General features: G+C 44.0%; 1 protein-coding gene across 2 annotated transcripts in view; it reads right to left on the reverse strand.

Moving 5' to 3' along the window:
- LRFN2 (leucine rich repeat and fibronectin type III domain containing 2) overlaps window positions 1-21,001 on the reverse strand; it is a 746,523-nt gene that overhangs the window by 167,546 nt on the left and 557,976 nt on the right. For both annotated transcript variants that reach the window (XM_063918893.1, XM_063918894.1), the window contains exon 3: window positions 10,414-11,806. In XM_063918893.1, coding sequence (XP_063774963.1) covers window positions 10,414-11,786 — 1,373 coding nt within the window. In that variant the 5' untranslated portion in view covers window positions 11,787-11,806. The remainder of the gene's footprint in view (window positions 1-10,413; window positions 11,807-21,001) is intronic.

Here is a 21,001-nt window from a genome sequence, read left to right on the forward strand (position 1 = left end):
TCCACTAGCCAGAGAGATAATGCCACAGTCGGGGAACACTTTTATACTGGTCCCTGTGGCCGTGTCATTACCCCCCCCCCCCCCACCAACTAGTCACCCCTGGCTGGGGTACCCTGGAGGAGTGGGGACCCCTTAAATCAAGGGGTCCCCCCCTCCAGCCAACCAAGGGCCAGGGGTGAAGCCCGAGGCTGTCCCCCCATCCGTGGGCTGTGGATGGGAGGCTGATAGCCTTTGTGTAAAATGAAAAAAATATTTTTTTGTAGAAGAACTACAAGTCCCAGCAAGCTTCCCCCACAAGCTGGTACTTGGAGGACCACAAGTACCAGCATGCAGGAAAATAACGGACCAATATCAGCCAGTCTCCGCCCTGAACCGCAGACGGATTGCAGAAATCTTCTCTCAAGTAATAGCGATGTCATACTCAGATCCGCTCACTTTGGCATGTGCATGCACAGTGATGGTTTACTAGACTTTTTCATGCATAGGCCCTCATTCCGAGTTGTTCGCTCGCTAGCAGATTTTAGCAGCATTGCACACGCTAGGCCACCGCCCTCTGGGAGTGTATCTTAGTTTAGCAGAATTGCGAATGAAAGATTAGCAGAATTGCGAATAGAAAATTCTTAGTAGTGTCTGAGTAACTCGAGACTTACTCCTACACTGCGATCAGTTCAGCGCATTTCGTTCCTGGTTTGACGTCACAAAAACTCCCTGCATTCGGCCAGCCACTCCCCCGTTTCTCCAGCCACTCCTGCGTTTTATCCTGGCATGCCTGCGTTTTTCCGCACACTCCCAGAAAACGGTCAGTTTCCGCCCAGAAACACCCACTTCCTGTCAATCACACTCTGATCACTTCAACGATGAAAATTCTTCATTCGGGCGTGAGTAAATCTACTAAGTTTTGTGCTAAAATACTGTGTACCATGCGCATGCACATTTTTGCCTTAATCGCTCCATTGCGAAAATCGGCAACGAGCGAACAACTCGGAATGACCCCCATAAGCAGTAGCAAAGAAATCGCTCAACTGCACAAACATCATTACTGCGTCCAGAGGCGTCACTGAGCCCATTGACAACCGGCGTGGTAGGCACGAAAGGAGGGTGGCTTCATGTGATGGGGCGTGGCTTCATGGGATGGGGTTGTGGTCTTACAGGATGGGGGCGTACCGGCCCACGTTTTCATCATGTGGGTCTGGGAAGAGCGGGCTGCCCCCAGGGAGTGCTCCTGTTGCAGTGCCGGTTCCCTACAAAGTGACGGGTGCCGAGTTGCTGCACTGTATTGTTGCACTGCAGCTCACGGCTCCTGTCACTGAGCAGGAGCCAGCCCTTTGGTGTCACCCCTTGGCGGGTGACACCCGGGTGCGGGGCGCACCCCCCTTGAGAGTCAGGCCCATTTTCTCATCACTTATTATTATTATAACTATTGTTACATTCAGTATATTCAGTATATTTTTTTCCCCTCAAGTTTGTTATAACAGTAATTACAAACAAAGCACTCCTGTTACATTTACTAGATTATTGTTTGTAGATTGTACTCAAGATGCTTGCAAAATTATGACAAAAGGAACAAAGTCTTGATGCACAAATTTGCATCTGATTCCAATGTTTTTAACGGGTATGGATCATTGGGTTAACCCTTAAATGGTCAACAGTGTCTAGGTGAACCCCAAAAGGTCGACATGCACTAAATCAACACAGGAAAAAAAAAGTCGACAGGTCGAAAGGTCAACGTGAAAAATGTTGACACAAGAAAAGGTCAACATGAGTTTTTTTTACTTTTTTGGTGTCGTTTACTCCCTTTGCATGGCTCACTCCACTGCCGCTACACTCGGCACAGGTTACTCTTCCCTATCGTAGTCCATGTGTATGGAAAAGTTGAACAAATAAAAAAAAAGTGAAAAACCCATGTCGACCTATTCCTTTGCCATGATGACCTGACAGTCTATGTTTGTATACCTACTCGGATCTGGACAAACATACCTTGGTTTACAGAATCCTGCCCGCTCTCGGTGGCCCTGTCCCTGGTGTGTGTACCTCTAAGGGCCACCCCTAGTGGTGTGGTCATGGAGCCTCATAAATGTCGTAGGAGGAGTGTAACTGTGTGAACCAATGGCTACTGATCCATGATGTCATTTCCTCCAGGAAATGGGCGGAGATATATCACCTGCATATAAAGAGTGTAGAGGTGGAGCAGTGGAGAAGTTGACCAACCAATCAGCTTGCACTTTAGTCTTCTGACCTGACTCTGCTCTGCACGCACTCAGCTATCAGTAACGCAATGCGACAAAGAAGAGCAAAATATGGAGAAAAGGCATAGGCAAATGTATGGGGGGTTAACAGTTGCCTGGAAACCCCCCTCCTCTTGGCAAGTGGCTAAAATTATGACAACAATAGCAATGGTATATAATGCGATTGCTAGAGCTGCCGCCACATCACGCAGTTTAAGGGACAGAGCAGAGCTGCTGCACATGCCCAGTGGTAGCAGCTTCTTCCATGTTTGTTGTATGTGTGGTACTGAGTCCTCAATCAGTGCACTGGACCAGAGAGTAGCTACCAGGAAGAAGAGACAGGAGCCTTACCATGAGGTGGGAGAATGTGTGCTTAGAAAGTACAATACTGGTTCTATTATGTTTGTGTATTTATTTATTATGGAATGTTTAACCTTTTCCTGACCACTTTTTTTATATAATGTAAATGTTTGATACAGCCTATACTATAGACCATCTATAGTGGTAAATAATAATACTGTATTCCAAGACCAATGTTTACATTAATATCCAGGGTCGTTACTAGGTGTGGGTTTTTGTCATGTACCGTATTACGGGGGTCATTCCGAGTTGTTCGCTCGGTAAAAATCTTCGCATCGCAGCGATTTTCCGCTTAATGCGCATGCGCAATGTCCGCACTGCGACTGCGCCAAGTAAATTTGCTATGCAGTTAGGAATTTTACTCACGGCATTTTCATCGTTCTGGCGATCGTAATGTGATTGACAGGAAATGGGTGTTACTGGGCGGAAACAGGCCGTTTTATGGGCGTGTGGGAAAAAACCCTACCGTTTCCGGAAAAAACGCAGGAGTGGCTGGAGAAACGGGGGAGTGTCTTGGCGAACGCTGGGTGTGTTTGTGACGTCAAACCAGGAACAACAAGCAGTGAAATGATCGCAGATGCCGAGTAAGTCTGAAGCTACTCAGAAACTGCTACGAGGTGTGTAATCGCAATATTGCGAATACATCGTTCGCAATTTTAAGATGCTAAGATTCACTCCCAGTAGGCGGCGACTTAGCATGAGCAAATCTGCTAAAATTCACTTGCGAGCGAACAACTCGGAATGACCCCCTACACCAAGATAGGAAAACTATGTAAAGTTAAAACGACTGAAGCGTAAATACAATTTATTAGATAGAAACACTTGATGCTCGGCCATGAAACTGTTAATTTTAATTGACATCCGGAAGACATTGAGAGTAATAACATTTTGTTCAGCCTCTTGCTCTGCCAGAAAGGAAGGTTATATAATATTTACAGTTGGGGAATCTATCTGTGATGAGTAAATTAGGATTTAAATTATGTATTAATTGGAATTTAAATTGGTGTGAAACACGTCTGCCAATATGAGTATAAATCGTAGCTAGGATTATTCTCCGTAGTGTATTCTGCTGAGATGTTATTCCCAGATCAGTGAGGTGTTATTTCCAATCAGCCAGGGACAAAATATAACAAAATTGCAAAATAAACTTTTTATTGCAACTTTATTGCAAGTTGCGAATAAAGATTTTCACGGTGGCATATTACAGTCTGAAGTTCCGAATGGGGCCCAATATGTGGGGAGTTAATATGTTCTCCCCAATGTTTACATGTGGGTACTCTGGTTTCTTCAGACTTTTCAAAAACATACTGGGTCTGTAAGTTAATTTAATCATGGCAAACTTAACCTTGTGTGCTCTTATACAGATGGAGCCATGCTCATCTATCCCTTTAATAGGATTTACTAAACCATAATCCCCGGGCCCTGCTGTATTGTTCTCTCTGTATTGTACTGCAGTTGAGAACAATAGATGAAAGGTTTATGCTAATAAACCTTGGTGCACCTAAGCGCAGCAGAGAAGCCTAGATGAGCGTGCCTCCATCTGTATCTGTACAGCGCTGCTGACATTGGTGGCGCTATATAAATAAATGATAATATTAATAATTGCAATGCAATGATATGATGCGAGTAATATCCCATGGAGTTTTAGCTGGTGGTTTTCTCCATTGTCCAGGGTGCAACAATCTATTTTAGTCCTTTTTATATTTTTATTTTAGTGCTTTTAGTCTTTTTTATCTATGTATGAACATAATCTGCCCCAATTCAATAGCTATGAGGCGTTACATATGATTTAGCATTTATGAAGCATTTCCCATTAACGCTCACTACTGTATAATACACCCACAGCATGAAAAACGCTAAGCTTTTTAAAAAGTGGACGCTTAATAATTATAGAAGAAATGTATCAAGCTTTGGAGAGAGATAAAGTGACCAAAACACTTTAGTTGTCATTTATTGAGCACAATCTATGAAGCTGTTTAGTTGCTTTGAGGAACATCGCTACTTTATCTCTCACCAAGATTTCATCAGGCCAGGCATGCACAAACGGCCACTGTCGGGGCATGATCCTTGGGGTTATTCACCTGGTACATGCAGTGGTGGCGAGAGAGGGGGGGGGGGAGGGAGGGGACAAATTACCTGGGCCCAGGTCTGATGAAGGGGCCTAGTGGGAGCCCAGGCCCATGCCTCCTTTGATTTGGCCATACCCCCGAAAAAGTACCTGGGCCAAGCCAGGCTCTCTACTGCCCTAGCCAGGAAACATGCCATACTCCTGTGACTGGGTACTTCTCATGTGCTAGACACGCCCCAAAGAGGTGTGGCCATGCCTCTGCATGCTGTGGTCACACCCCCTCCAGGGGGGTGGGGGTACCAGAAAGTTGTTGTACCGGGGCCCAGGATTTCTGTTGATAGCCCTGGTTACATGATGCAATGTACTGTATAGCCCATTGGCACCCAACCCTGGTCCTCAAGAGCTACCAACAGTTCACGTTTTCCAGGTCTCCTCACAGAATGACAAGTGAAGTAATTAGCTCCAACTGTGGATCTTTTAAAATGTGTCAGTTAGTATTGACTGCACCTGTGCTCCTGCTGGGTGAGCTGGAAAACATGAACTGTTGGTAGCTCTCGAGGACCAGTGTTGGCTACCAGGGGTATAGCCCATAAAAGACCATTCAGCATCTTAGCAGGAACTTATGTGGGCTGCTTTTGCCATCGGAAATGGGTGATCACATACTGTAGATATCCCTAACAACTACTGCAGTCCCCCGTACACACACTGAATGGATCCTTAGTATTTGTCGGTAGCCCTTGAAACGGGTCTTTTCTGGGGATAACACACAAAAATATGATCTTTTGAGATAAGCTGATCTGGAATCATGGCAGGCTAAAGTAGTATTGGATGGCCCCACCCAAATTGTGCTATTGGGCCTGCAATGCACTGGTGTTGTGTCTGCGATCTTCATATAGACACATATAGACCAGGAAAACATTAATATACTGTATGGCTGAAAAGACTGTTCCATCTAGTGCCGTAATTAAAGACTGTTACAAAGTGCAAACCCGTCCCCTGTAGTGCATTTCATGTTTACCTTAAAATGGTTTATCATTTATTTTGTGGGTACAGTATATACTGAATAGGAGTTACTTGCTAACAATAAATAAATACTCATTAACTCATAGCAATCACATACTTTGATGAGGTATAATTAATGAGACAGAAATGTGGAAATCCAAAGCACCAATGCTCTTTATTTTGACCTAGGTGCATGGCTTAGGAGGCACTGGCTAAGTGATTAGTAGTAGTATCAGGGCCAGATTTACACAAAATATATGAGCCCAGTGTCAGACTGGGGCATGAAGGGCCCACCGGGGAAATCCAGTGATAGGGGCCAGCCTACAAAGGGGGTGTGGCCAGGCTCCACAGAGGCTTGAAATACACAATTGTCTTTTGCAGTGTAATGCAACATATCTACCATGTATAATACAAGGGCACAGTCTGGAACCTGATCCCTAGAGGAAGGAGTGGGCCCTAAGGCAGTGGGGCCCACCGGTGGTTTCCCCTGTACCCCTGTGGGCCAGTCTGACCCTGAATGAGCCTGAGGGGACATGTGGGCATTATACACAGCCAGGGTCAGACTGGCCCACAGGGGAACAGGGGAAACCACCGGTGGGCCCCACTGCCTGTGGTCCCTCCTCCTCCTCTAGGGATCAGGTTCCAGACTCTATCCTAGTGCACTTGAATTGTGCATCATACATATGTTACATTATAGTTAACAAGAATATGGTTTATTATATATTTACCAAGGGGAACAGAACATGTACTCTGTAACGGTTAGCCAAACCTCTCTGGTGGCTGGCCACGCCCCAGTGGAGCCTGGCCACACCTACAAGCATGGGCCCCCACAACAGCATCCCCCGGTGGGCCCTTCATGCCCCAGTCCGACACTGTACACAGGTGCAGCAGTATATACTGCTGGAAACTTTGTGGGGTTTGATCAGAAATGTACAGACAAGGTAGGCAGGGGAGTCAGAGCCTCATCTGTCATAGACAGGTGGCACTCGTTATACTGTACCGGCTGACGGGATCCTGCCGCTCAACTTACCGGCACTGGGATACCGACTAGTATTTTCCCTCTTGGGGTGTCCACGGCACCCCTGGAGGGAGAATAAATAGCGTGGCACGTGTAGCGCGGCACCATGCCCGCAGTGTGGCAAGCGCAGCGAGCCCACAAGGGGCTCTTTTGCACTCACCCCACTGAACCCATTCCGGCGGTCAGGACCCCGGCGCCGGTATGCTGGGCGCCGGGATCCCAAAAGCCGGCCAATCGCACTACACCCGTCATAGACAAGTACACTCTAATTTTATTTGTTTGGACCTGCATTGCCCACTTAGAGTGGTGAAGCAGGTCTCTGCACTGGTGGTATGTATTATAATCTATGTTGCCGAAGAGGAAGAGTGTTAATTCACCTCTTTGGCGAAGTGCACTCACATTCACCGGTTATTAATCCCCCCGGCGGCACCCACTGATTTTTAAAAAAACTTTATTATTTTTTTATTTGCACAACCGCTGTATGTCAGGGCTGACAGCCAGGGACAGTGCTGTGCAGAGGTGTATCTACCCATTGGCCAGGATGGCACTCACCAGGGGCACCAGGCAAGGAAGGGGCGCCGCCTGGCAGTGCCCCCCGCGGCCAAAGGGTAGAAAAGTAATACTGTCAGACTGTACCTGGTGAGAGTCTGTTACTGCTGGAGCAGCGCCGGTGTCCATCAGCACCGCACTGCACTAGTGATCAGACTAGTGTCCAGCAGCACCGCACTTGTAATCAGACTCAAAATAAACTACAGCTCCCAGCAGCCCTTGTTGCTGGGAGCTCCCGGCAGCAAGGGCTGCTGGGAACTGTAGTTTATTTTGATTCTGATTACAAGTGCGGTGCTGCTGGACACTAGTCTGATCACTAGTGCAGCGCGGTGCTGACGGACACCTGCGCCGCGCCGGCAGTAACAGACTCTCACCAGGTACACAGCAATTGTTACATAGCACAGTGCTATAGATTTATTTGTTGTTGAAGATAATAAAAAAGTGTCAGTGTTTGGGAGAAGGGACTGTAGTACCTGGAAAGCGACACGATTTTCATGCATGTTAGATGTAAGTAAGTAGTAAGTAAGCGAAAGCTTTAACTTGTTAAGTGTAATAAAGAAAATACATACTGTATCTTACCTATTTCAAGCCCAGGTTCAAGGAAATGTATATCAGCTAATTGTATAATTAATCATTTTATCTTGGAAGTGATGGCATCCTGATGTTTCTTCTGACAGGAAGCACTTCTACCATCCAACTAATGGTGTTTGGGTCCATTTGAGTCTCATCTCACAGCATCTCATTAGCATTTCATTGGGGATGCAGTCAAGATGCCGGTGTTTGGCATCCCGGCGGCCGGAAAGCTGACGCCAGCCTCCCCGAAACTGCTCGGAATGCTGATGCTGGCATCCCAACATAGATAGCGATGCAGAATGCCAAAATCCGGATCGAGTTGGTGCCAAAGTCTCCACTGGCAAGCCACGTGGGAGGGTTAGGGTTAGGCTGCGAGGGTGGGAGGGTTAGATTTAGGCTGCGAGGATGGGATGGTTAGGCTTAGGTTGCAGGGAGGGAGATTAGGGAGGGTGGGTTAGTGTTAGGCACCACTGAAGAGGCTGGGGGGGGGGGGGGGGGGCGGGTTAGGGTCAGGCTGTGGGAAAGGTGGGTTAGGGGTGAGGGATGGTGTAACGTGAATACGAGACACTACTGTGCGGTGTAATGTGAATAAGGGACACTATTGTGTGACATAATTTGAATTGGAAGTACTATTGTGACCACACCCTTCCCCCACAAGACCATGCCTTATTTCCAATACTCACACCTTATTTCAAATGTGTGTATGGGGTGTGTGTGTGTGGGGGGGGGGGGCAGCCCCTTACTTTGCCAGGGGTGCTCGGACCCCTAGATACACCCCTGGTGCTGTGCATGCAACACTGACAGCTGCAGTTGTGGAAATCGATAGCTGCAGTTGGCGGAAGAGTCAATGTCACTGACTGTTCACACATTTGCTGGAATATCGACACCCTATCTTGCAGATTGGAGCGCCGATAATGATGAGGGGCACATAGCTCCCCCGAAAATTAACACATACCGCCACAATAGCACATACAGAGAAACGGTATCTGCAGCAAATAATGTGCATATATTACTAAGGTGCTGAGGCACATCTACCCCCCAGTAACAAGCTATTATTTTGAGCTGTTGCTACATATTAACAAGAAAATTTAAAAAAAATTGTTACTACAATGTAGATAATATAATACATTGTCTGACAAGTGCAAATATCCCTTGTAATCTTAAACAAGAAAACTTAAAAGAACTGCATTTAATTCAAACAACAATAATTTAAAATAAATATGTATTTTCTTCACACTGTGCATCTACAATGCTACTATTTTAATTAAATGGGCTATAAAAAAAATCCTATATTATATTGTAGTTTTACGTTTTATTGTAGACATATTTTCAGAGCATTCAGGACAAAAATAACCTAAACAACTATGACTGCAAGCTAATACACTGTGAAAGTAGTATCACCAGTCAAATAGTTTGACATCAAATCTCTGGGATGAGAAAAAAAAGATTATGGGGAAGAGCAGAGAAACAATGGCAACTCTACTGAATGACGAGCACTGCATGCACACTTACTGGCACCATCTTAGAAGCTAGGTTTTGTCATATATCAAATAATATTTTTTTTAGAAATATCCATGTTATTATATTTACACTAAAATAATATTAAGGCAATTTTTATTTTTTTAAAGGGTCAGTGTAAATTCAACAAAATGCAGCTTTTTATCTATTAATGTGCAGTAGATTTATACGATTATACATTAGACCCCCAAATAAGGTTGAAAGAGATGGAGATTTAGAGAGATGAGCATGATACTTTTTTTTTTTTTTGTACAACAAATAAAAAAAAATCCATTATCTCTAACCAAACATACCCTCTGGAAGGCATGCAATATATTAGCAAATAGAATTTCTGATTTTAAAATTGCAAACTATTTATATTTCACACTCGCCAATTGATTTTAAAATGTTACTGTGCTACTACATTGCATTTACCAGGGGTCTGAGATAGATTTAAAAAAAAATGATTCTGCTGCATAAATGTGTACGATAGAATCTGAGACTGAGATACAATTAAAATAAGTATGTTAGTATAAATATTAAAAAAATTACACAAATCTTTGATGTTTCTGGGTCACCAATACTATTTACTTCCCTATGACAGGTTCTTCTTATAGCACTGATACAGGAAATCATAATATGTTATAATGTCAAAATCTTGAATTTTAAGGTCACATTATACAACTTTAAAGCTCCCTGGCAACAAGTAAAATAGTTTAATAAATTGCCCAAACCCCACACGGACTGAAGAGTTGAAGCCTAGTGATGTCCCCAAATCACACATTTAACATCATCAACAACAACAACAACAACAACAACAATAATAATAATAATAATAATAATAAAAATAATAATAAATAAATAAATAAATAAATAATAATAAAAAATCAGTGTACAGTATTTCAAAGACACATAATTCTGCAATTGGCTTTCTTAAAAGAAACAGAGGCACTTACCGTTCGGTGTTTGCACAGAAAATGTAAGCAATATTTTTTTTAAATTGCAACTGTCCTTGGAAAATACTAGTGTGCATTTAAATCAACAATAGACTTATGACCTTTGCATCAGTAAATATTGTATTATTCGATTTTTTTTAAACCATTTTAAATGTTGTACTTTACCTGTATATAAGAACTTCATCATCTGAGCAATTGTATTGAAGTTGGTACATTTTAACTTTGGGAGCGGCCTTGCTCACTGACCACTTAACCAATGCTGAGCTAGTTGTCACCTCAGACACTACAACAGCCTTCTCTGGTGGAGTCTTTACTTCTCCTCTGTTAGTTTTGCTAGAGCTGGTGATGTCAGAAAGCCTTGATTTGGGTGGAGCTGCCCGACCGGTGCCATTGCTGAGATGCGGCAACTGGATAATTGACAACTCAACCGGTGCTGTTAACTCCCCGGCAGCATTTGCCGCTATGCAAGTAAAGGTCCCATAATCCTTGGATGTGGTAATTAAGATATCTAAAGTGCCATTGTCATAAACTGCTGTCCTTGAAGAATTTCCAATGAGGCGGCCATCGGGAGCAACCCAATGTATGACCGGAGCAGGATCTCCAATGGCTTTACATTTTAGGGACGCGGTTTGTCCTTCCAGGACTAGCAACTTCTGCGTATGTTGGGTAATTAATGGTGGTTCACACACAAACTCTTCTTCTCGAACATACCAGAAGTACCTTCCTTTCAGAGGTGAAGGAGAGGCACAGGTCTCCATATCATCATCCCTCTCGAGTCTCCTCAGCCAGAGCAGCTCACAATTACAATGAAGTGGATTACCTCCAAAGCTGAGAGACAAAGGGGGGAGAAAGGGTGTCGCAGAGATCATTGATATTTGCGACCTTGAAAATATTGGATCAGGAGGTAGCTTTTGTAGCCGATTAGAAGTCAAATCAAGTCTGGCCAATTTATTGAGGTCCTGAAATGTACCCTCTGTGATATAATATATTAAATTATGGTCCAGACTAAGCTGATGCAGGTTAATCATCCTTCGTATGGCATCCCATGGAATCATTTTAAGGTTATTGTAAGAAAGGTCAAGATCTTCCAACGTCAGTAAAATATCTTCGAAAGCATCATCTGCAACGCTATTTAGCTGGTTATTGTTCATAATCAAGTGTTGTAGATTAATTAGGCCTCTAAATATTTCATCTCCAATGATGGTCAACCTGTTACTGTCCAAATGCAAAGATCGAAGGCTCTCTAGATCAATAAAAGAATACGGCTGAATATAACTGATGGTGTTTCTAGATAAAGTAAGGTCAACAAGACCAGTCATGTTGGCAAAGTCTTGTCGATTGATGCTTATGATAAAATTTCCCCCAAGTCGGAGTTCAACTGTCCTTCGGTCAATGTCTACGGGTACAAAAAGTAATCCTTTTGAAGGACACAAAGTCCCTAGTGATTCTGACAAGTTCTGGCAGACACAATATTTGGGACATGACTTGACCACTACTGCCATTCCAAATACCAGTAGGCTGCAGAGGATTTTTTCCATTGTAAGTCAAGAAAAGATACCTGCAATAAAAGAAAAGCGTTTTAAAATGAGGCCTTACAATACGTGCATGCATTTCAATGATAGGAACACACCATATTAAAGTAATTTGTAATATTAAATTTGCCATATATCATCAATCATACCTGTTCAACTGTACATTCGAAAACTCAGTTTTTCAGCTCATGACTTTGAAAATTACAATTAAGTATTTTAAATATAATCACAATGGAGCAATAACGTTACAAAAATAATCACCAAGACACGGGAGCAACCTTGATCAACTTGACAAAAAATATATGTTTTCTAAAATTAAATTTTAATGATGTTTCACGTTAGTCATGGGTAAGTCTTGTACATACATTAATAAGAATTCCCCCTATCAATGGGGGTCATTCCGAGTTGTTCGCTCTCTAGCTGATTATAGCAGCATTGCACACGCTAGGCCGCCGCCTTCTGGGAGTGGATCTTAGCATAGCAGAATTGCGAACGAAAGATTAGCAGAATTGCGAATAGAAAATTCTTAGAAGTTTCTGAGTAGCTCGAGACTTACTCCTACACTACGATCAGCTCAGTCCGTTTCGTTCCTGGTTTGACGTCAAAAACACGCCCTGCGTTCAGCCAGCCACTCCCCCGTTTCTCCAGACACACCCGCGTTTTTCCCTGACACGCCTGCGTTTTTTAGCCAACGCTGGGAAAATGCTGAGTTGCCACCCAGAAACGCCCCTTTCCTGTCAATCATTTACCGAACACCAGTGCGACTGAAAAGCGCCGCAGAAGCCACAGCAAAACAGCTAAGTTTTTAGTAAAATACCTAAGCGCATGCGCTCTGCGTACCTTGCGCATGCGCAGTAAGCGACTAATCACAGTATAGCGAAAATCGGCAACGAGCGAACAACTCGGAATGACCCCCAATATCACTGAGGCACAAACACCACTGATATTGGTAAAGTCGCTGGTTATTAGTCAGCCGGCCATATTCTTATCACTATCGGTGAAGGCCACAAAATGGCTACCTCTATTGTGTGTAGAACAAGGTTATACAACATTACTTTACCACCACACTAGTATTGGGACAATGGCATCCTTTAACCTTGTGGCATAAAATGAAGTTTTTATATATTTGTACATTTTTTGAACTTCATACGAGCATTATGTTCATCTGTTTGCAATGTCACCTTGAACAAGAACATGGGGAAAACAAAATCGAGCAAGATTCAGCGTCAATTCTATTTAGTTAAATAACAATACCACATTTGGAGAGTGGAAAGAGTAACAACATTATTGTACAGTATAAAATAAATATTGTCGAGTACATCTACAATGAAATATATTTACTAAGTCATTTTCTGTATCCGTCCATTATTTGTAGGTGCATCAAGGCCGTTCTCTCTTACCTAGCTATGCTGAGTGTTCAGGGGAGCACAACATTACTATTTAAAAATTAGCTTCATTTTATTAAGTTGATCAAAACATATTTTCCTGCCACATCTGTATAATCAGCATATGTAGTCCAGACTTCTCCATAAGGGATCTGGTCAAGATGCCGGATGTCGGAATCCCGACACCCGTCAGAATACCAACTCTGGACTCCAGACACCCGTCAGAATACCGATGCCGGAATCCCTACACCCGTCAGAATCCTGACGCCGGAATCCTGACTACTGGCATCCCAACCGTGAGTATAGCAGGAGGGTTAGGTTTAGGGCCAGGGGTGGGAGGTTATGTTTAGGTGCCATCGAGGGGAGGTTACGGTTAGGCTGAGGGAGGCGAGAGTTTAGGGTTAGGCTGTGGGGAGGGGGAGTTAGGGTTAGGCACCACCGGGGGGAGGCTAGGTTTAGGCACTATGGGGGGAGGGTTCGGTATAGACTGCGGGAAAGGGGGGTGTTAGGTTTAGGCAACAACGGGGGAAGTTAGGGTTTTGACCCAAAGGGGAAGGTTAGGGTTAGGCTGCAGGAAGGGAGGGTCAGGGGTAGGGGAGAACATAGGTAGCTCACCTCTGTTTCAATTGTCAGATTGCTAGCGTACTGAATGCGGGCATCCTGACTACCGGTAACTCATATCAAACCCCTCCATCGTAACTGTTTCCAAACACTTTCAAGAACACTTTATCGTTAAAGTCTATTGTGTTCATCTGATCTCAACTTGTAATGATTAGAGATGTGCACCGGAAATTTTTCGGGTTTTGTGTTTTGGTTTTGGGTTCGGCTCCGCGGCCGTGTTTTGGGTTCGAACGCGTTTTGTCAAAACCTCACCAAATTTTTTTTGTCGGATTCGGGTGTGTTTTGGATTCGGGTGTTTTTTTCAAAAAACCCTAAAAAACAGCTTAAATCATAGAATTTGGGGGTCATTTTGATCCCAAAGTATTATTAACCTCAATAACCATAATTTCCACTCATTTTCAGTCTATTCTGAACACCTCACACCTCACAATATTATTTTTAGTCCAAAAATTTGCACAGAGGTCGCTGGATGACTAAGCTCAGCGACCCAAGTGGCCGACACAAACACCTGGCCCATCTAGGAGTGGCACTGCAGTGTCACGCAGGATGGCCCTTCCAAAAAACACTCCCCAAACAGCACATGACGCAAAGAAAAAAAGAGGCGCAATGAGGTAGCTGTGTGACTAAACTCAGCGACCCAAGTGGCCGACACAAACACCTGGCCCATCTAGGAGTGGCACTGCAGTGTCAGGCAGGATGGCCCTTCCAAAAAATACTCCCCAAACAGCACATGACGCAAAGAAGAAAAAAAAGAGGCGCAATGAGGTAGCTGTGTGAGTAAGCTAAGCGACCCTAGTGGCCGACACAAACACCTGGCCCATCTAGGAGTGGCACTGCAGTGTCACGCAGGATGGCCCTTCCAAAAAACACTCCCCAAACAGCACATGACGCAAAGAAAAAAAGAGGCGCAATGAGGTAGCTGTGTGACTAAGCTCAGCGACCCAAGTGGCCGACACAAACACCTGGCCCATCTAGGAGTGGCACTGCAGTGTCAGGCAGGATGGCCCTTCCAAAAAATACTCCCCAAACAGCACATGACTCAAAGAAAAAAAGAGGCGCAATGAGGTAGCTGTGTGAGTAAGCTAAGCGACCCTAGTGGCCGACACAAACACCTGGCCCATCTAGGAGTGGCACTGCAGTGTCACGCAGGCTGGCCCTTCCAAAAAACACTCCCCAAACAGCACATGACGCAAAGAAAAATGAAAGAAAAAAGAGGTGCAAGATGGAATTGTCCTTGGGCCCTCCCACCCAGCCTTATGTTGTATAAACAGGACATGCACACTTTAACCAACCCATCATTTCAGTGACAGGGTCTGCCACACGACTGTGACTGAAATGACGGGTTGGTTTGGACCCCCACCAAAAAAGAAGCAATTAATCTCTCCTTGCACAAACTGGCTCTACAGAGGCAAGATGTCCACCTCATCATCATCCTCCGATTCATCACCGTGTACATCCCCCTCCTCACAGATTATCAATTCGTCCCCACTGGAATCCACCATCACAGCTCCCTGTGTACTTTGTGGAGGCAATTGCTGCTGGTGAATGTCTCCATGGAGGAATTGATTATAATTCATTTTAATGAACATCATCTTCTCCACATTTTCTGGAAGTAACCTCGTACGCCGATTGCTGACAAGGTGAGCGGCGGCACTAAACACTCTTTCGGAGTACACACTTGTGGGAGGGCAACTTAGGTAGAATAAAGCCAGTTTGTGCAAGGGCCTCCAAATTGCCTCTTTTTCCTGCCAGTATACGTACGGACTGTCTGACGTGCCAATTGGGGTAAGCCATTCTGCGATGATCTTCCTCAGTTGCCGTAAGAGGTTTTTAGCTGTGTGCGTATTCTGGAAAGCGGTGATACAAAGCGTAGCCTGCCTAGGAAAGAGTTGGCGTTTGCGAGATGCTGCTACTGGTGCCGCCGCTGCTGTTCTTGCGGCGGGAGTCAATACATCTACCCAGTGGGCTGTCACAGTCATATAGTCCTGAGTCTGCCCTGCTCCACTTGTCCACATGTCCGTGGTTAAGTGGACATTGGGTACAACTGCATTTTTTAGGACACTGGTGAGTCTTTTTCTGAGGTCTGTGTACATTTTCGGTATCGCCTGCCTAGAGAAATGGAACCTAGATGGTATTTGGTACCGGGGACACAGTACCTCAATCAAGTCTATAGTTGGCTCTGCAGTAATGATGGATACCGGAACCACGTTTCTCACCGCCCAGGATGCCAAGGCCTCAGTTATCCGCTTTGCAGCAGGATGACTGCTGTGATATTTCATCTTCCTCGCAAAGGACTGTTGGACAGTCAATTGCTTGGTGGAAGTAGTAAAAGTGGTCTTACGACTTCCCCTCTGGGATGACCATCGACTCCCCAGCAGCAACAACAGCAGCGCCAGCAGCAGTAGGCGTTACACGCAAGGATGCATCAGAGGAATCCCAGGCAGGAGAGGACTCGTCAGAATTGCCAGTGACATGGCCTGCAGGACTATTGGCATTCCTGGGGAAGGAGGAAATTGACACTGAGGGAGTTGGTGGGGTGGTTTGCGTGAGCTTGGTTACAAGAGGAAGGGATTTACTGGTCAGTGGACTGCTTCCGCTGTCGCCCAAAGTTTTTGAACTTGTCACTGACTTATGATGAATGCGCTGCAGGTGACGTATAAGGGAGGATGTTCCGAGGTGGTTAACGTCCTTACCCCTACTTATTACAGCTTGACAAAGGCAACACACGGCTTGACAAATGTTGTCCGCATTTCTGTTGAAATACTTCCACACCGAAGAGCTGATTTTTTTGGTATTTTCACCAGGCATGTCAATGGCCATATTCCTCCCATGGACAACAGGTGTCTCCCCGGGTGCTTGACTTAAACAAACCACCTCACCATCAGAATCCTCCTGGTCAATTTCCTCCCCAGCGCCAGCAACACCCATATCCTCCTCATCCTGGTGTACTTCAACACTGACATCTTCAATCTGACTATCAGGAACTGGACTGCGGGTGCTCCTTCCAGCTCTTGCAGGGGGCGTGCAAATGGTGAAAGGCGCATGCTCTTCACGTCCAGTGTTGGGAAGGTCAGGCATCGCAACCGACACAATTGGACTCTCCTTGTGGATTTGTGATTTCGAAGAACGCACAGTTCTTTGCTGTGCTTTTGCCAGCTTAAGTCTTTTCATTTTTCTAGCGAGAGGCTGAGTGCTTCCATCCTCATGTGAAGCTGAACCACTAGCCATGAACATAGGCCAGGGCCTCAGCCGTTCCTTGCCACTCCGTGTGGTAAATGGCATATTGGCAAGTTTACACTTCTCCTCCGACGATTTTATTTTAGATTTTTGAGTCCTTTTTTTACTGATATTTGGTGTTTTGGATTTTACATGCTCTGTACTATGACATTGGGCATCGGCCTTGGCAGACGACGTTGATGGCATTTCATCGTCTCGGCCATGACTAGTGGCAGCAGCTTCAGCACGAGGTGGAAGTCGATCTTGATCTTTCCCTATTTTTGGAACCTCAACATTTTTGTTCTCCATATTTTAATAGGCACAACTAAAAGGCACCTCAGGTAAACAATGGAGATGGATGGATACTAGTATACTTATGGATGACGAGTGACTGCCGACACAGAGGTAGCTACAGCCGTGGACTACCGTACTGCGTCTGCTAGTATAGACTGGATGATAATGATATAAAAAATATATATATATCACTACTGCAGGACAGGTATATATTATATAATGACGGACCTGCTGGACACTGTCAGCAGACTCCTAAACTACTAGTATGAAGAAGATAGAAAAAAAACCCCACCACAGGTAGGTATACAATTATGGACGAGCGACTGCCGACACAGAGGTAGCTACAGCCGTGGACTACCATACTGCGTCTGCTAGTATAGACTGGATGATAATGATATAAAAAATATATATATATCACTACTGCAGGACAGGTATATATTATATAATGACGGACCTGCTGGACACTGTCAGCAGACTCCTACACTACTAGTATGAAGAAGATAGAAAAAAAAAACCCACCACAGGTAGGTATACAATTATGGACGAGCACTGCCGACACAGAGGTAGCTACAGCCGTGGACTACCGTACTGCGTCTGCTAGTATAGACTGGATGATAATAATATAAAAAATATATATATATCACTACTGCAGGACAGGTATATATTATATAATGACGGACCTGCTGGACACTGTCAGCAGACTCCTAAACTACTAGTATGAAGAAGATAGAAAAAAAAAACCCACCACAGGTAGGTATACAATTATGGACGAGCGACTGCCGACACAGAGGTAGCTACAGCCATGGACTACCGTACTGCGTCTGCTAGTATAGACTGGATGATGATATAAAAAATATATATATATCACTACTGCAGGACAGGTATATATTATATAATGACGGACCTGCTGGACACTGTCAGCAGACTCCTAAACTACTAGTATGAAGAAGATAGAAAAAAAAAACCAACCACAGGTAGGTATACAATTATGGACGAGCGACTGCCGACACAGAGGTAGCTACAGCCATGGACTACCGTACTGCGTCTGCTAGTATAGACTGGATGATGATATAAAAAATATATATATATCACTACTGCAGGACAGGTATATATTATATAATGACGGACCTGCTGGACACTGTCAGCAGACTCCTAAACTACTAGTATGAAGAAGATAGAAAAAAAAAACCACCACAGGTAGGTATACAATTATGGACGAACGACTGCCGACACAGAGGTAGCTACAGCCGTGGACTACCGTACTGCGTCTGCTAGTATAGACTGGATGATAATGATATAAAAAATATATATATATCACTACTGCAGGACAGGTATATATTATATAATGACGGACCTGCTGGACACTGTCAGCAGACTCCTAAACTACTAGTATGAAGAAGATAGAAAAAAAAAACCCACCACAGGTAAGTATACAATTATGGACGAGCACTGCCAACACAGAGGTAGCTACAGCCGTGGACTACCGTACTGCGTCTGCTAGTATAGACTGGATGATGATATAAAATATATATATATATCACTACTGCAGGACAGGTATATATTATATAATGACGGACCTGCTGGACACTGTCAGCAGACTCCTAAACTACTAGTATGAAGAAGATATAAAAAAAAACCAACCACAGGTAGGTATACAATTATGGACGAGCGACTGCCGACACAGAGGTAGCTACAGCCGTGGACTACCGTACTGCGTCTGCTAGTATAGACTGGATGATAATGATATAAAAAATATATATATATATCACTACTGCAGGACAGGTATATATTATATAATGACGGACCTGCTGGACACTGTCAGCAGACTCCTAAACTACTAGTATGAAGAAGATAGAAAAAAAAACCCACCACAGGTAGGTATACAATTATGGACGAGCGACTGCCGACACAGAGGTAGCTACAGCCGTGGACTACCGTACTGCGTCTGCTAGTATAGACTGGATGATGATATAAAAAATATATATATATCACTACTGCAGGACAGGTATATATTATATAATGACGGACCTGCTGGACACTGTCAGCAGACTCCTAAACTACTAGTATGAAGAAGATAGAAAAAAAAAACCCACCACAGGTAAGTATACAATTATGGACGAGCACTGCCAACACAGAGGTAGCTACAGCCGTGGACTACCGTACTGCGTCTGCTAGTATAGACTGGATGATGATATAAAAAATATATATATATCACTACTGCAGGACAGGTATATATTATATAATGACGGACCTGCTGGACACTGTCAGCAGACTCCTAAACTACTAGTATGAAGAAGATAGAAAAAAAAAAAACCACCACAGGTAGGTATACAATTATGGACGAGCACTGCCGACACAGAGGTAGCTACAGCCGTGGACTACCGTACTGCGTCTGCTAGTATAGACTGGATGATAATGATATAAAAAATATATATATATCACTACTGCAGGACAGGTATATATTATATAATGACGGACCTGCTGGACACTGTCAGCAGACTCCTAAACTACTAGTATGAAGAAGATAGAAAAAAAAACCCACCACAGGTAGGTATACAATTATGGACGAGCGACTGCCGACACAGAGGTAGCTACAGCCGTGGACTACCGTACTGCGTCTGCTAGTATAGACTGGATGATGATATAAAAAATATATATATATCACTACTGCAGGACAGGTATATATTATATAATGACGGACCTGCTGGACACTGTCAGCAGACTCCTAAACTACTAGTATCAAGAAGATAGAAAAAAAAAACCACCACAGGTAGGTATACAATTATGGACGAGCACTGCCGACACAGAGGTAGCTACAGCCGTGGACTACCGTACTGCGTCTGCTAGTATAGACTGGATGATAATGATATAAAAAATATATATATATCACTACTGCAGGACAGGTATATATTATATAATGACGGACCTGCTGGACACTGTCAGCAGACTCCTAAACTACTAGTATGAAGAAGATAGAAAAAAAAAACCCACCACAGGTAGGTATACAATTATGGACAAGCACTGCCGACACAGAGGTAGCTACAGCCGTGGACTACCGTACTGCGTCTGCTAGTATAGACTGGATGATAATGATATAAAAAATATATATATATCACTACTGCAGGACAGGTATATATTATATAATGACGGACCTGCTGGACACTGTCAGCAGACTCCTAGACTACTAGTATGAAGAAGATAGAAAAAAAAAACCCACCACAGGTAGGTATACAATTATGGACGAGCACTGCCGACACAGAGGTAGCTACAGCCGTGGACTACCGTACTGCGTCTGTTAGTATAGACTGGATGATAATGATATAAAATATATATATATATCACTACTGCAGGTATATATTATAATATAATGAATGACGGACCTGCTGGACACTGTCTGTCAGCAGAATGCGTTTATAGAATAAAAAAAAAAAACACCACACGAGTGTTTAACTTTTTCAGGCAGACAATATACTGTTGGTCACTGGTCAGTCACACTGGCAGCAAAAGTGTGCACTGTTATGTACTCCTGCTATAACTGCTCCCCAGTCTCCCCCACAATTAAGCTGTGTGAGCAGTGAGCACTCAGCACAGTCAGATATACATAGATGATATTATCATGCAGCACACTGAGGCTGAGCACAGATATGGTATGTGACTGTGTATCGTTTTTTTTCAGGCAGAGAACGGATTTTAAATAATAAATAA

Source organism: Pseudophryne corroboree, chromosome 4, assembly GCF_028390025.1.
Source record: "Pseudophryne corroboree isolate aPseCor3 chromosome 4, aPseCor3.hap2, whole genome shotgun sequence".
Taxonomy (NCBI): domain Eukaryota; kingdom Metazoa; phylum Chordata; class Amphibia; order Anura; family Myobatrachidae; genus Pseudophryne; species Pseudophryne corroboree.